This window comes from Manis javanica, chromosome 11, assembly GCF_040802235.1.
Source record: "Manis javanica isolate MJ-LG chromosome 11, MJ_LKY, whole genome shotgun sequence".
NCBI lineage: Eukaryota > Metazoa > Chordata > Mammalia > Pholidota > Manidae > Manis > Manis javanica.
In genome coordinates, this window is record NC_133166.1 from 78,640,721 (window position 1) to 78,658,235 (window position 17,515).

Consider the following 17,515-nt stretch of genomic DNA (forward strand, 5'->3'; position numbering starts at 1 on the left):
AACCCAAAGACATACACGGACTAAAAGTCAAGGGATGGAAAAAGGTATTTCACGCAAACAATAGGGAGAAATAAGCAGGTGTTGCAGTACTTGTATCAGAGAAAATAGACTTCAAAGCAAAGAAAGTAATGAGATAAAGAAGGACATTACATAATGATAAAGGGGTCAGTCCAACAAGAGGATATAACCATTATAAATATACATGCACCCAACACAGGAGCACCAACATGTGTGAAACAAATACTAACAGAATTAAAGGAGGAAATAGAATGCAATACATTCATTCTAGGAGACTTCAACACACCACTCACTCCAAAGGACAGATCAACCAGACAGAAACTAAGTAAGGACACAGAGGCACTGAATAACACACTAGAACAGATGAACCTAATAGACATCTATAGGACTCTACACCCAAAAGCAGCAGGATACATATTCTTCTCAAAATTATAAAGATTCAAGAATTTTTTGATTACATTTACAGAAGAAGTAAATATTTTACCTAAGCCCTCTGGTAAAAGTCCAGAATGAGAGAACCAAAGAACCATTTGTGCATACTGACAGATGAGCTGGGTGACCTTACACTTATTGCTTAAATCCACAAGACCTGTAAAGAAGAGTTAAAATCAGTTAACATTCAACTGATCAACTGTAAACGAATAATCAAGACACTCAACTGTTTTCAAAAACTTAACTCATTACTTGGTGATGTTTAATAACAATATGTATTTTTGATCAAACTTAGCTTGAACAAATAATCTCCAAAATGCTAAAATAACTCACTGACTAAAGTGGACATTTTAGGTAAATATGCTTCCATCTTGGCTATATATTATTTAGCTAATTTCAGAAGTCAAAACCATATATTTATACAAACTAATACAGTATCATCAATATACATTGTCCAGACCAGGCCTTTAAATGAAATTGGCCATTTTGTTTAAATGGAAAAACAAAAAAAATTACATGTGATTTAAAAATGGGGAATACTACCAGAAGTATACCATCTAGAAACAGTCATTAAGTTTAACCCCCCAAATTGCACAAGCTTTTGTAAGCATGGGCTCACAGCCTGTCTAGTAACAGCCTGTAGCTTTTCATAAAAACAAACAAAAACAACAAAAAAATTTGAGACATTAGTAACATCTTTGCACAATGATCCATGTAAGACATAAGACATTTATTCTTTCTCAAATTCAAGAAGTAAAATTTAAGAAAAACATTCATTTATATAAACATAGAGCACCTCTGTCAGTGATCTCTTGGGCCTCTGTTGCAAAACAGCTTAAGACTGTATTAAGGTTGCTAAGAAGCAAATGGCATTGTTGAATAGACTGTATAGTTTGTGGATCGGTGAAACGACATGAACCATCAAATAATGGCGTACCTTTCAAGGATAAAATACAAAATCAGTTTTGACACAGTAAACCTGAATTAATTAAAATCACGAATGCAAAATTTCTCAAATTCCTATTAATCACAGAGTAATTCTATATATTGTAAGATTTATAAATACAAGTTTTGAAGTGGCAAATATCCTCAAGGAACTTGGAAGGGACAAATATAAATTATTACTTTTTAAAAATCTAGAATGAGATAAGCAATGTGAGCACAGAGGGAGGTGATCTAGACTGAACTTATGATATACTAGAGATCAGTTATATTCACTAAATGCTTCTCCTTCAAATAAATCTTTTATATCAGATATTTGATATACCATGTTGTTTCACAATTCATATTTTGTAAGAACCTTTTCTTCCACCCCGGTCTTCAAAAGACAGACACTAAAATTAAGATTCAAATAAAGACATTAAAATAAACTTGCATGCTTGCTTACTGTAGACTTGGTTGTCCTTTCATTTCAAACTCAAGGTTGTTTACAAATTCATTTTTTTGGGGGAAAATGGTATTTTAGTTGCTATTGGTTACTTTTTAGGTAAAATTTAATATTAATATTTAATATGTACATGGACCAGAAAACAAGTGTCTTAACACTAAATCCTTTTTCAAATGATCTGTTTCACTTCCAGTACACTTATACTTATTATTGCTTTGTATTTTAATTATTTCTAGTTAAGAAAGATTTTCCATTAACCATCAAGGCAGCAATAATGGCTGAGTTATCAAGTTCAACCCTGAACCACCACATCACGATCAAAGCATAACAAAGGCAAATAATTTAGGAATTTTCATTTTACATAACCTATATAATCAGTCCTGAAAACATTTCCTCTCAAAACATTAAATACAGTTCTTTTTACCAATTCTGAATCATCAGGTATTCCAGACTTCAACTGTACTAAGTGACACCTGAAATATTTAAAATTATTCAATGTTTAGAATTTCCTAAGTATGCCCTAAATATATTGTAGAACTCCCATCCATGTCTTCCTATCAAAATTTTGTTGGGTTAAAAATCTTCTATTAAGAATAACTTAAAAAAAAAAATCTATCTGTTCATTCATTATAACAGAACAAAAATAACAAAAACCTAAACTTAAAATTTTACTTTCATGTACAGTGCAAGGGCAACCATAAATTACCTTTAACATTATTTTTGCACTAATTGGGCTAAATGGGTTTTTAATATTCACAGGATATATCAAAAGCCAATCAACAGACTAATAAGACTATCAAGAAGAAAAATTATTTGACTGTTAGAACTCATCTATTAGTGATGAGTTTTACATTGCTAACCAGCTTCTTTATACTCATAAATATTCTGAATGGAAAATGAGTTAAGTAGAGGAGCTTCTGAGGTCCCAGTATCAGCAGATTTTGTAAATGAAAACACCTAAGATCAAAAAGTAAGTAAGGTGTCATTCTGCAATTTGCTACTGAAGACATAGTAACATGCTGTCTGTTTAACAATCTGTGGAACATTTCAGTCAAAAAATAATTTTGTCATTCTAATATAAAAAAGTTTTCTTTTGGGGCTTCTTTAAAGAGTTTACAACTTCAAAATGATTAAAAATTATTAGTGTGTACCTAAAACATAAACCAAAACTAGTTTTTATGTACAATACTTACATAGTCTGTCAAATTCCTCTTTTGTGAGAACTACTTTATTCCATGTCCATTCAAGAACAAAGCGCAAATTAGCAGCAGAATTTGGTTGTTCTTATTTGTAAATATGAAAGGAAAAAAAAGGAATGATTATTGATAACAAACAAAAAACCCAGTAACTTCCAGCTAAGTGAGCAATGTTAGCATCACCACTGACAGACAACCAGGCTCATGCATTCTCTCAGTGCACCATACCAGGAGTACATCATCATTTCAGGTACTGTGGTGACGGATGTTAAGACCCGAGTGTTACCATTAGGAAAGATTACAAACACAAACTAAAAGGCAATCTACAAAATAACAAGCTTGTATTCTTTAAAAATGTCACTTTTTTGAAAGACAAAGGCTTAGGTATCATACAAGATTAAGAGAGATCAAAAAGACATGTAAACTAAAAACAGCATATTCTGGATCAGATTCTGGATTACCTCTCCCTAAAAATGCTAATAAATGACACTAACTGGGATAATTAGTAAGAGTCCAATAAGGACTATAGAATGGACAATATTATGTTTCAGTGTTAACTTTCTTCATTTTTATAACTGCAAAGTGGTTTTGTAAAGAGAATGTCTTTGTTCTGAGAAGGAAATAATATTGAAACATTCATGAAAAAAGAAGCATGACGTCTTCAGCTTATTCTCAAATGATTCAGAACAAAAATAATTTATGGGTGGACTGTGATGTATAGAGCGAGTGATACACACAGCTTGAATGAATCCCCAGGGAATTCAGTTGAGTAAAAGAGAGCCAACTGCAAGAGGCTGCATTCTGGATTTCATTTAACGTTTTTGAAATAGCAAAATAGCAGGACATAGAGAACAGATTATTGTTGACAGGGCTTAGGGACAGGGTAGGAAGAGACAGGTAGGCCAAAAAATGGGCAACAAGGAGGATCCTGATTGTGATATTCTACTAGAGGTCTGCCAGAATTTACACTGAGAGGGAAATGTGGTAAAGGTTCTCTCTATATCTTACAACTGCATGTCAATCTACAACTGTTTTAAAATAAAGTTTAACATAACACCTCCCCACCACAATAGTGAACTGATAACTTTAAAAATACAAAAGTAATTTTTAATTGTTAAAAATCACAATCTTACCTTCTGTTATCCACCTTTTGATACATCCAGTCAAAAGTCCCAGGGAACTTGTCTGGACTGCTGCTGACAATATAGCTTCTAACTGTTCTTCCTAAAACATGAGTTAAAAAGAAGGAAAGGAAATAATATGAAAAGAAAGGATATGTGATCACAGACTCTGAGGTGGCAAGTTCTACTTCAGAATACAAAATCATGAAGGCTTAAAAATCACTGTGACTCACTAGGGTGACTATAAACACAAAGACAGAGTAACAGTATTGGTGAATGTGGAAAATCAGAATCTTTACACAGTGCTGGTGGGCATGTAAAATGTGGTAAAGCCACTTTGGAAAACAGTCTGGTAGTTCCTCAAAATCTTAAACAGAGTTACTATATGACCCAGCATTTCCACACAAAAACTACTTCTGAAGCAGCATTATTTATAATAGCAAAAAAATGGAAACAAGCCAACTACCCATCAACTGAAGAATGGAAAAATATAAAATGTGATATGCAGTGGAATTATATAGTCATAAAATGGGATGAGGTCCTGATGCATGCTACAATGTGGATGAACTTTGAAAACATTATGCTAAGTCAAAGAAGCCAGTCACACAAGATATGTATTATCCAAATCTATTTATAAGAAATTTCTAGAACAAGTAAATCTATAAAGGCAGAAAAGTAGTTTAGTAGTTACCAAAGGCTGTGGAGAGAGGGGAGGGAGAGGGAATGACAGCTAATGCATATAGGGTTTTCTGGTGAAATGTTCTAAAATTGTATATGGAAATACTTTGCACAATTCCATGAATAAACTTAAAACCACTAAATTGTATACTTTAAACAGGTAAACTGTATGGTATATGAATATCTTAATAAAGCTGTTATTTAAAAATCGTAAGGCTCATTTAGTATCAGAGAAATCTGCAAATTTCATTCATTATATCAGCAAAGAATTTTTAAATAGGAATTACATGAATACATGTGCAAAACAAGAATAGAGGAAATTATAATATAATAAAGGTTCCCCAAACCAAGAGAAGCATGATTCTAAATGGACACTCACTAAAGCAATCTACATACATTTAAATCAGAGATAAAACAGGGATGTCTGCTACTACCACTATTTTTTCTAGTCTGTAGAGGTCCTACCCAAATGCTATGAGAAAATAAAATCAGAAAAAAAAAAAAAACCCAGCCTTTATTTGCTGATGCCTGTGTACTTTGAAAACCCGAGATTCTGATTTAATTAAGTAGATAGTAAGTGAATATACAAAAATCAATTGCATTTTTATGTACTTGCAATAACTATCTAGAAATGAACTATGAGGAAAATATTCTACTCATAAAGAGCAAAACTATAAAACACTTAGGGGTAAAAATAGAAGCCTATAAGAAAATAACCTTAAACTACTACTGACAGATGTGGTAAAAATAGAACCCTAAGAAAATAACCATAAACTGCTGACAGATGTAAAACAAACCTTGAATAAATGGAAAGATATACCATTTAGACTTGGATGGGGTATTATAAAAATGTCAATTATCCCCAGAATTAGTATGTGAATATAATAATAAAACTCCAAAGAGAATTCTCATGGGGTACTAGAAAAGACTACTGTATACTCACTATCAAAAAATAAAAAGCCTATGCATTGCCAAAAATTTACAGAAAAAATTTGCATTACCAAATATAAAAGCAGCATATTAAAATGGCATAGAAATAGCAATCAGATCCCACCCACAGACCCCCTCCCATTTCCCCCACGGTAACCACTACCACTCTCCTGCATTCTCTTGCTTTTCTTTTTGTTTCAAATGGCCAACAAAATGTCAGTATTTACATGCTTCCATACATTTTAGTCAGTTTTCTGAATTCAAATTATTCGTGTGCTCTTTATATAATTGGGGAAAAAATCAAACTGGGATGTATAAAATGATCATAGAAAACATTAAATGCTATCAACATGGATAAATTACAGGTAATTTTTTCTCATTTTCCTTTTTAAATTTAGGTATTATTGCTTTAATTAAATTTGACAATGTATAATTTGAAACAAAAATTGGTATTAAGTTCCCTAAAGTAAAAAAATTAAATGGTGCACTTAAGAGTGCTCAAGTCCTTGTGGATGATGAGGAGTGGAAGGGGAAATGGAAGCCTACTAGCTTAAATGCATACAGTTGGAAATAAACAGTTTATACTAGTTAGCAAACCTGTTTTATTAAGCATAGTTCTCAATAGTATTCTTGGGCCATTAAACAGAAGGAACAGTTCTCTTCTGCACAAAGTATTCACCCTTCTAGAACTCTCACCAAGTAGGTAGGCTAAAAAGACAGTATTACTCACAATGAACAAAATAAAGCCAGTAAACTACTTAAGCCTTTTCTAAAAGAAAGGGGAAAAAAACCTTCCTACTTGTGGATAAAGGTGGAACATCACACACTACAGGTATTTATCTCCTCACCTTGTAACACCACCAGACCTCACTAAATGATCATAAAGAATAAAGAAAGGTATAAATCAACAAGGACAAAGAAAAGAGAAGGCATCATAGGATAAGATAGCTCAACAAAAAACTGAAAAGCAGTAATAACTAAAAGAGATTGAATTAGCAGTGTGAAGGAACCCACGCCCTCAAGTCCCTACTGAGGGGAAAGTTACATGACCATAGGATTAGTTTGGCTCTCAGAATCCTATTAGGCTAAGTTCTCGGAGAAACCAAGCACGGAGCAAAAGTTGCAGGGAAGGGTGGTCAAACATGGAGCTGAGAACAAGCAATGGGTTAAAACTTAGTATATGAAACAGACAGTCCCACCCTCCTGTTACCCTGCAGCAAAGCACTGTGGAGAGCCTGCCTGACACATCTTTGAAAAACCAAATGGCCCTGGAAAAAATTTGGGGTTTCCTCACTGAAATGGTAGAAATCCAAGGTGTCATCCTAAAGTAAAGGATACCTCTGGATCAACTACTTCTACTCCCTACATCTACTCCTGGCAAAAGAGAGCTTATAATATGTTATTGACTCACTTTATATATGAACAGGTGACCAAGGCCCAAACATTTAAGAATAGGTACTGGCATCAAAAAAATGAAAATAATAAAATGATCCTAGAAAAAGTAGAGGTGATACAGGGAACTAAGTAAAACTTTAAATATACACAAATAGAAGAAGATATTTCAGCCATAAAACAACAGAATACCATAAAAAAAAAAAAGACTGATCAAAGAATAAGAACTGATTGAAATTTAGAATTAGGGCCAAACTTTAAAAAATCTAATAGAAAGAATTTTAGAGAAAATCTAAAAAAAGAAAATGACAAAGAAATCTCCCAGAAAGTAGAAGCAGAGGCAAAAGAAACAACTGGAAAGTAAAGATGAGCTAACAGTGCTTGCTTTAGCAGTATACTAAAACTGATCAACAGAGAAGATCAGCATGTTCCCTGCTTAAGGATGACATGCAAATTTGTGAAGCATTCGGTATTTTTAAAACTAATAAAAGACTATACATATCAATGATACTTCAAAAAGAAAGTTACAAAAAATATATTTTTTAATATTCACATTAAAAAAAAGAGAAAGAGATAAAAGGATAGTCGACATTTGTCTAATCAGGTGCACAAAGAACAAAAATCAATCAAGGAGAAGAAAAAAATAAGGTTGTGTGAATGATAAACTAGGCCAAGTTTTTTTTAAGACCATCTGAAAGCTCCACAAAAAAGAAAGTTATATAAGAAAAAATGTTATTATAGATCATAATGCAACTATGTAGTAATATTTATACAGATACAATAATTTAAAGAAGCAGGGAAAGAGAAAGGGAAAAGTCTCCTGATGATAATAGTATTAAATGTTTCTCTTTAGTTCCACGAAATTAAGTGTTAAATTTCAACTGGAGGTGTTAAACCACCAGCAGTAATATTTGTATTTCATCTGATATTTAAAAGGCTCTTTTTCCAGTCATTCATTATGTTCTATATCTGCAATTATTTAAATAACTTAGTTCAAACACCACTTGGTAAGAGTTAACACCTTCTCTTTCTCCATGGGTAATGACCTGGGGTTGGTTTACTTTCTTCTAGCATATTTTATCAACAAATACTGAGTTAAAACAAATTTGAATTGGGAGCTGTCACCAGGCAACACTGTTTATTTTAAGAATGTCTCCTGATTGGTGAAATGTATTGGGATTAGAAAACTGTGAACAGATTATAAACATCATTGGGAAGTTAAGATTTTGACTTCCACAACTGAGTCAGACTCCTATTAACAATAGTCTTGTTTTGTAGAAACTTGGAATCTTCACTAATAGACATTCACAAAATACTGGTTTCTGTAAGCAGTGATTCTGAAAACTCTCCATTACAATCACATCAAAGGCTTATTAAAAAAACAGATTGTTGGACTCCACTCCTGGAGTTTCCGGTTTAGTAGATCTAGAAGTTCCTAGGGAAGCTGATGCCAGGGGCCACACTTACTGCTACAAAGACCATTAAATTCACCTACATCACGATGGCTTCCATTCCTGTGGTCTCATTCTATAACACCTTTGCTGTTCTTGCAGAGAGGGAAAATGGCCTATAGACTGCTATGACTTCTACTCATGACATGTCTGATGGAGCTATGATGTGTTTTCTCTCCTATATCCTTCTATACAGCTAAGTAAACCTGGTATGAAGTTACAGTGTATTGAGTCTAAAGAGTATGAATTTTAAACCAAACATAAGATCATAGCTATTGATCATACAAAGTAGGCATTACACTATCCATCTGACTTACGCAGAACTACCTAATAAGATTTTTATAATAGAAAGCTACATATGATCCAAAAGAAACAGTTAAGTCAAAAATCACCTCACCTGACTTAAACTGGAAGGTTGAATATCAATAAGTCTTGGTGAAAGAAGGCCAGCCACAAGACATCGGTTATAACTATCAAGAATGACTTCACTGAGAGACGGTCCTGATTTCTTTAAAAAAGTCAAAGTCTGTAACAGATTAATAAAATATCAATCAATACTCAATTCAAATAACCAAATTAAAGAATAATTAATGAGTATTATCCTACTTTACACTTATTTTGAATAAAACTAAGACACTAAATGGAAATTATGGAAGACTGTATTTTTGCACTTCTTACAAGGAAAAGACTTTATAGGTTCTTGGGCTAAATCAGTGCTTGCTAAATTATGAAATGATGTGTTTTTCTGGTAGCATTTTACAACATATGATCATCCTCACTTTGTCCCAGGTACTGTGCCACCGTGCTATGTATCTTCTTTACTTCATTCATTCATAAGCTTTCTGAGAGGAAAGGAAAACTGAGAGGATGGGTAAGAAGTGATGTGGTAAGGCACTGACCTACTTCACTCTTTGCTTGGGAAATTCAAGTAGCTGACATTCACGTGAAGCTGGAAAAAAACATCCCAATATCTCCTCTGGCAGGCTGACATCAGTAATTGATATTACTAGCGGTTACTTTAACAAGCCTAGTAGAAGTAACCATTTAGGCTGAAACACTGGTTTATGTAATTAACACTAAATAAAGTTTAAATTCATGATCTCACTTCAGTTCAGTAAGAAACACTCTGGTCTACATTACTAGTTGTGACTTACCTCTTTCTGAAAGCCAGTACAAGTTATGTGAACAACTCCTGAGTTTAACAAACAAGTGGCATCTAAAAAAGAGATTTAAAAAGATTCACTTCACATTATATTTGAGAAGGCATTAATACAACAAAAATTACTCTAACAACAGACTGCTAGGCAAGGGTATCAAATTATTGCATATATTTTAAAGTAATTTTTCCTGGTATTTCTATCCTAACAAAATCCCAAATTTTATCATAAATACATTAAATATGAAATAGTCTTTTCTAGCAAATTTAAAATAGCGATAATTTCTTTACAAAACCTGTATTAAAATTTCTCATGTACACATATCAATTCCTGTTACCCAATATTAATGAGCAGTAATGTGATAAGAACAGATAGTACTGTGTGTGTGTGTGTACAATACACACACACATATATACACAATTATATAAATATATATATATATAAAAACTACACACAAATAGAGAGGTACATACTCTTGCATGTTATTTTTTGTAAGGGTAATGTTAAGAAATACATACCAAAATTATAAGTACTTGGGTTAAAAAACTGCTCAGGAGGTGGGTAAGAAGGAGGAACTCCTCGACTTAAACTTCTCTCATGTACTAATATATCCAAGATGTGATGTGGCGAAATCCTACTTACAACAGGATCCAGTGACCACAGTGCAAAATAAGAGCAATTACGTAGATATTCTCCAGATCTAAAAGAAAATTTTACAAAATGATTAAGTCACTGAACTGCTACACATACAAATAACCCTTCCCCCAGCTCCAAGAAAAGAGAAAAAAGGGGAAAGAAAAAGTGTCATACCTCAATGAATCTGGCATTTGTGCATGATACCAACGATTTATGTCGAAAAGCCCCAAATATATAGAAGGCTTTCCCTGTCCATATATATTGACCTGCCAGGTAAAGACTGCAACACTGGTGTCAGGAGACAGAACTAAAAGAAAAGAAGATAATTAAAAAAAAAAAAAAAAAAGTCTAAAAGTAAAAATCCCTCGAATAAAATTATAGCAAGATTTTTCTAAGAGATTTAATTCATATTTGATTTGATTTGTCAAAACACATTTCTATCAGTTGTTTCAAAAAAAGAGATTCATTTACTTACATCTTTACTCTTTACTCTAAGAAAACCTTATCAAATAGAACTCATCAAAAGTTATATACTGGCTTTTTTTCAGTTAACACATTGGCAACCCTGAGGTATTGGACAGAGGAAATAGAAAATAATTTGAATGAAACAGAAAATGATTTGAATGAATATTCTCCCATGAATGGTACACAGCTAGTACCCAAGAATATCAATACCTAAAATGGATACCTCTAAGAGTTTAATCCTTCAGAAGATTCTAGTAGACAAAGACTGATTCAACTTTATGGTAAAATGGAGAAAAAAGACAAGTACTTGGATGATGGCTGTGGAATGGGGAATAGGAACAAAGTTAAGAGACATAAAGAGAAGGAAAGAAGAAAGTAAAAACCAGGCACACAACTAATAGGAAATACAAAAAAGATGTGAGTGGGGAATAAGAAGAGGTAGAGTTTGATGAATTCTGTTTTTGACATGTTTAACTGGATATGAAAACTGGATCACAGACATGTGGGGACTAGGACAGAGGACATCTCTGGGATGGAAGGACTAACCATGAGAATGAACACTGATAAGAACACAAAAATAATCAGAGCCCTAGTGAGCATTCCCAGAACTGAATGAACTTACCACATTTAACTCTCACAACCACCCTTTTCATCCCACTCACAGATGGGGAAACAGAGACTCAGAAACATTAAATAATTTGTCAAAGGTCACAACTGGTGACAGAGCTGGCTTTTGATCCCTGGTATTCCAAAGTCTATGTAATTTTTACTATGCTAGGATGTTTACCAAGAAGAAAAGATGACACTAAAGGAAACAAAGAAAAACTTCAAGGCAACTAAGGCATTTTACCAAATATGTCTCAAAAAACACAGAGAAGGAAACACTAGTCATAGACCGACTATCCAGAAATGACTCATACTATCAAAACTGAAGCATTTTTGTCTATTTTAACAGCTGGATTAAAATACCAAGGTCCCCATTTCCTCAATTACTCATATTCCTCAATTACTGAATTCTACATAGCCATATGGAGAGCAAGAAATACCTAGCATTTCATTCAGACCTGAATAAATTCCATAGTTAGTATTCCGATATTTTAACTGCTAGGGTATGAACTCTAATACCTGTCATAAATTTTAAATCAAGATAAATCTTAAAATCAAGCATTCACATGATACATATTAGGAGTACTTTTAACTAACCTTCATTCATACCTTCCTCCCTGTCACCATGAGATCGAAATTTCTCTATACTCTGGCATCCCAACAGTTTGGTATTAGTTGTCTGTTCCCTCAAAGGAAACATGCCACCTGTGAGGTCCAGTGTATATCTTTCTTCACAGTACTCTAACCCCTAAACATAAAACACACAAAAATCAGCATGTTAATAAGATTTTAAGCAAAGTCACTCTAAAATTAAAGGTACTCCAAACTTAAAGGTTTTTCAAGCAATACAAAGAAAACACGATTGCTTTTCAAGCAATACACAAAAAAGCTAAAGACCTAAGAGCACAAATCACTGAAAAGGGCTCTAAAATTTTATTAAGCAAAAACACAAATAAGAGGTTAGACTTAGTCTCTCAAAAATCACTAACAATAAACCTAAAGCTGTTATCAAACATGAGATCCTTCATGCATGACTGGCATGGAACATAAGCTCAGCTAACCATTAAAGCTATATTATTTACATATACTCTAGGCCAGCAAAGCCATCTCTGTTCTCACTGAAATTTCTGCTCTAGAATAGTAGTTCTTAAATTTTTTTGACTCATCAATCCCTTTAGGAATCTCACAAAAGCTACAAAACTTTCCCCAGAAAAATGCATAATCATAAAAGGACTACACATTCAGGGACTTCATGGATTTCCTGAGACCCAACCATATATCCTAAAACACCAGGTTAATGAAGCCTATTGCTAGCAAAAGGAATGTGAATGCTGACCTAATATTGCCTATTAGCAGCACCTCATCTTTCCTCAAGAATTCAGCTAGAAAGCCATCCTAAAGGTTATATGCATTTACCCTCTTTTACAACTCTAAGTGGCAAAACAGTTTATAGTCACACGAAGGCTGACTGCTTTTTATGCTGGAGCAACAAAGTGTGGTTATTTTTCCTGGATACCAGTTAGGCCACAAGCCTGAGTCTTGTCCAATCCTCTCAATTCAGAGGAAGGTGAATGCATGCATGGAGCAAGTAAGAGCACTACCTTGATAATATATCTAGTCTCCCAATCCCTACCTAATTCCATTATATTAAGAATACTGTAGAAACTTGAATATGAGTAACTTTTCAATATCTTACTATCTTAAAGATTTAAAATAGGCAAACAATTAACAAAATGGTAAATATAAACCCATGCTAACATTACCATTTACCTCATATAAGATTTGTCCTGATGCCAAACAGTTTCTATCACTGAAAGCCAGCTGAAGTAGGTGCAAACTCAAAACATCCCCTTCACTGAAAAGAAACAGAAATTAATGAGACCTAAATATCATATTATATAAGAGGCATCTCTTACTGTCCAAATAAATTTTGTTTGCATAGCATATTGAGTGCATATGACAAGACTAAGGTCACTAAGAAGAATTTAGTTTTTTTGACTGTTTTCATGAAATGCACTCCTTTGGAACAATAACTGGTTAATTTTTATTGATTCCAATTAACTTAGGCTGATGTTGACTGCATACTTAGATGACACCTTTTGTGGCAGAGATAACTGTTTACCCAATATTCCTCCCCCTACTGTTCAATAAATAGGTACGCTTTAAGTAAGCACATGGCTGCTTAAAATATACATTCCCAGCTTCCTCTGCAGTTAGGTGAAGTAGCCCCAAGTTATGGCCAATGGGATGTGACCGGAATTATTCTATGGCACTACAGAAAATCGTCCTTAAGGGACAGCAGCCTTTTGTTCCTCCTTCCTGGTCTCTTCCTCCATCTTGTTAGACTTCTACCTAAAATGAAGACCTTGCTCTGTACGATGAGAAGGGCTATACAGTAAGGTTATGAAGCAACTCTGCACTATTTGATACAGTATGCAGTAAGTATTTAGGGCACAGATTTCACAGCACCCTGTCTGAATGTGAATTTGTATTCCTATTAGCTGACCTTTCTTTTCCTAAAACATTTTTTTTACTTGATTTCCAGTACACCACACTCTCCTAACATTCATTCATTCCTCTTACTGCACCATCCCTAGTCCTCTGCTGGTTGTTCTACTCCCTTGTTCTCAATCTCCAATTCCCAGTTTCAGTTTCCAGTTCTCCTCTTCTCTAGCTATTCTCACTTACTCAGGGCCAGTGGTTGTCAATTTTTTCCCATATTATCAGGAACTTTGAAAAAACACTAACGCTTAAGCCCTACCACAAGATATTAACTTGTATGGTGTAGCCAGACCAAATTCAAACACTTACCTTACCGTGGCTTACACAGCCTATATAAACTAGTTCTACCTTTCTGACCTCATCAATGACTATGCCACCCTCTACCCTTACTGGTCTTCTTGCTTTTCCTTGAGTCACTTTACTAAGGTTTTTGAACTCTTTCCTCCAGATCTTCCTCCCATGGCTCACCCCCTTACTTGCTCCAACCAATTTCATTTAAATCTCTCTATCTGTACTATCTAAAATGGCAGTTTCCCAACTCTACCACACTTCATTTTCTCCTTTCCCAGTTGTATTTGTCTGTATTTAATATCAGTACTAAAACTGTATTAGATATATGTACTATCTAATAGTTTACTTACTGTCTTCCTCACAGAAATATAAAACCTAGAACATAAGTTTATCTCTTATGCATTGCTATAACTCTCTAGAATAATTACTACCATAGAGTGGGTGCTCAATAATTTTGTTGAATACACAGATGTACATGAAGCAAAGACAAACAAATTTGACAGGCAAATATTAAACAGGATAAACTGCATACAGCCAACATTGAAAGGAATACAAATCACTTTCTTCACTCACTTTTCCATATTACAAAACTAAACATAGCTTTTATTACAACTGATGAGCACTATGGCAACAAATGAAGTCCTATACCCATGTAATTTTGTGGTGGTATAGTCACTATACATTGATTTCTTTTTACTTCTTTTATTTTGTTCAAAGGATCGCTCTTGCTCTGATGGAGAGAAAAAAAAGACCATGCCTGGGCAGACACAGGGTAGTCTGTGGGCTCCCATAAACTGTATACAAGATTATTTACATTCACTTACACAAAAGCATATAATCAATGCATATGCATGTATAAACAATACATATATACATATATAAATGAATGTAAAGTCCACAAAAATACCACTCTAAAAAACACCTTACATTAATAACACTGACAAATGCAAAGCTAATCATTTAGGAATAAATAATCCAAATTACAAATTAAGCCTATCCTATCAGAAGTATATACTAAAAAGTGGCTTAAAAATTATTAGATAGTTTTCATGAGTTATTACTCAACGTGTTATACATAATAAAGATACAGGGCATCACCTTAAGAAAAACAGAAAACAGTACTCTTCCCATATTTTAAACTGTAATTCAACTGTGCTCAGAATGCATATATAGCTCTGAAAGCTACCACAAAAAAGGACTAAGGAAAGTGCATACAGTTCACAAGGATTTTAGAAAAAAAGACAGGAACAGAGAAAACATTGCATTTGTGATTATAAGGAGAGTGAGAGCATCACTTATCTATAAGACTAAAAGGACTAAACCTCTACAAAATCCATAAAAACAAGAATGGCTATGGGAAAAATGAATTCAGACTTATGCACTAAGTTCCAAAACAATTTAAGAGGGAACCCCTCTAGGCTTTACTGTGAGAAAGGAAACGAAAAAAAAGAAAAAGAAAAAAATCCACATGAAGACTAGTAAATATACAGCTTCTCATCCCAACAGACAGTATTGGGAAGAAAAATAAATGGAATGCAAAAATTATTTATATGAAAACCCCCTTTCATTTCCACTACAATAGAGCCCTCACAAGGCATATTCCTCAAGTGCTGCTAGCCCACCTACACTTGGATGGATGGAAATAAGGATGACTCAGTGAGGGGGCATCCCACTGTCTACTGTCAGTTTTACTCCAGGACTGACAAATTTCAAAAATGGCAAATCAATTCGTCATTCACTGAGTTACTATATGCACTTCCCTTAGTCATTTTCTGAGGCATTTTTCAGAGGTATACATGCATTCTAAGCACAAATGAATCACAGTTTAAAACATGGGCAGAGTACTGTAGTGTTTTCTGTTTTATTTAAGATAAAACCTGAGTGAGGACACCTAACACAAAAACCCAAACTGAACACAATTCAGGTACCTATAATCAAAGGCAGGATGGATTTGGGAAATTACTAGGACAGTGAGTTACCAGGATCATGGTATTTATACCACAAACTTAAGTGTTTCATTGATTATCAAAGAACAAACTAACCAAAGAAAAATAAGAGAAAATCAATACTTATATGGTTCTAGCACTGGAAATGAACATGCTTTATTTCCCTTCTACTTGCCTTTTGCAATATATTCTTAGGATCAATTTGGCTAACTTTTCCCTATTATAAGCTCTAACTTTGTTCCAGCTGAAGCTAGTGAGAAATATTTTTTTTCAGTTTCAGAAGGGCTCAACAACAGATTTAAGGATAAATAAAAATGAGAAAGGCATACATAACAGAGAGAAAAAAGGAATGAATTACAAAAGAGGAAAGATGTTTTTGGGAAGGAATACCGGCCATAAAAATTTCCTAAGATAGTAAGAGGTGCTTGCTCATTTGTATCAGCTTACTCTTCAAAATAACATTCAAACAAGTCAAAAGGCACAACAACTTCTTACTGATTTCTCAGAATTACTCAAACATGTAGAAACAATATTTAACTTCTAAAATCATTTCAACTACCACGAATTTACAAATTATGTTGCCTTCACTAAAATGAGACAACACAGTAGAAAGTGTTTCAAAAAAATTGTATAATCACAAAACAATAAAAGAACAGCTGTTCTCTTTTTGACAAATTTTTTTTTAAATTCCATGTATCACACCTATCTTGTGTAGACTGAACAGCCCACAAGTAACAGCAATTACGAGGATCATTCTCAGGTTCTTGAAAAGTAACAGCATATACAGGAACTCTTCCACCTTCCAATTGTGTGTAGTATCTGCAACAGCACAAAAATTAGTATACTTAATAATTTTAAGTTATAATTGCATGAAAAAGGAAGGTGCTTAACATAAAAATTTGACTTAGAACACTACTTGTTCAAATCATCTCATCTTCAACCTACACAGGGTACAAGACATCAAGACAGTACTGAGCCCTGGGGTAGAACAGGGAGGCAGTATAATTACTAACGTGCGTGCATACAAGTGTGTGTGAAAGTCCTTCCAGGCATATAAACATATGACACTATGCACTGCTCCCCAATAAGAGGTACCCTAGTAAGAAAGGAAATACTGCCACCACACCATTTCAGTTGTTTGGGGTTAGATCCAGTTCCGCCATTACTCTGACAGAATGAGTTAGAGTCTCAAGAGTTCCCATAAACCCCCTAAAAAGCATATTAGCCAAGAGATGATAGTGTTACACTACAGAACCCAGGTTCTCTAGGCACCCTTAAAGAAAAATTCAAAGACAAGGGCTGAGAAA

The 17,515-nt window shown here is 33.9% G+C and overlaps 1 protein-coding gene and 1 pseudogene across 3 annotated transcripts in view; one reads left to right on the top strand and one right to left on the bottom strand.

The window, feature by feature from the left end:
• AHCTF1 (AT-hook containing transcription factor 1) overlaps positions 1-17,515 on the bottom strand; it is an 83,522-nt gene that overhangs the window by 40,528 nt on the left and 25,479 nt on the right. For 2 of the 3 annotated variants that reach the window (XM_073216726.1, XM_073216728.1), the window contains exons 6-16: positions 16,911-17,027; positions 13,240-13,324; positions 12,067-12,217; positions 10,573-10,705; positions 10,281-10,462; positions 9,760-9,821; positions 9,003-9,131; positions 4,167-4,257; positions 3,031-3,120; positions 1,247-1,387; positions 503-607 (exon numbers count right to left, since the gene is read on the bottom strand). In XM_073216726.1, coding sequence (XP_073072827.1) covers positions 503-607; positions 1,247-1,387; positions 3,031-3,120; positions 4,167-4,257; positions 9,003-9,131; positions 9,760-9,821; positions 10,281-10,462; positions 10,573-10,705; positions 12,067-12,217; positions 13,240-13,324; positions 16,911-17,027 — 1,286 coding nt within the window. The remainder of the gene's footprint in view (positions 1-502; positions 608-1,246; positions 1,388-3,030; positions 3,121-4,166; positions 4,258-9,002; positions 9,132-9,759; positions 9,822-10,280; positions 10,463-10,572; positions 10,706-12,066; positions 12,218-13,239; positions 13,325-16,910; positions 17,028-17,515) is intronic. The other variant, XM_073216727.1, reaches the window with a different exon arrangement.
• LOC118971608 (U6 spliceosomal RNA) lies at positions 7,533-7,631 on the top strand (annotated as a pseudogene).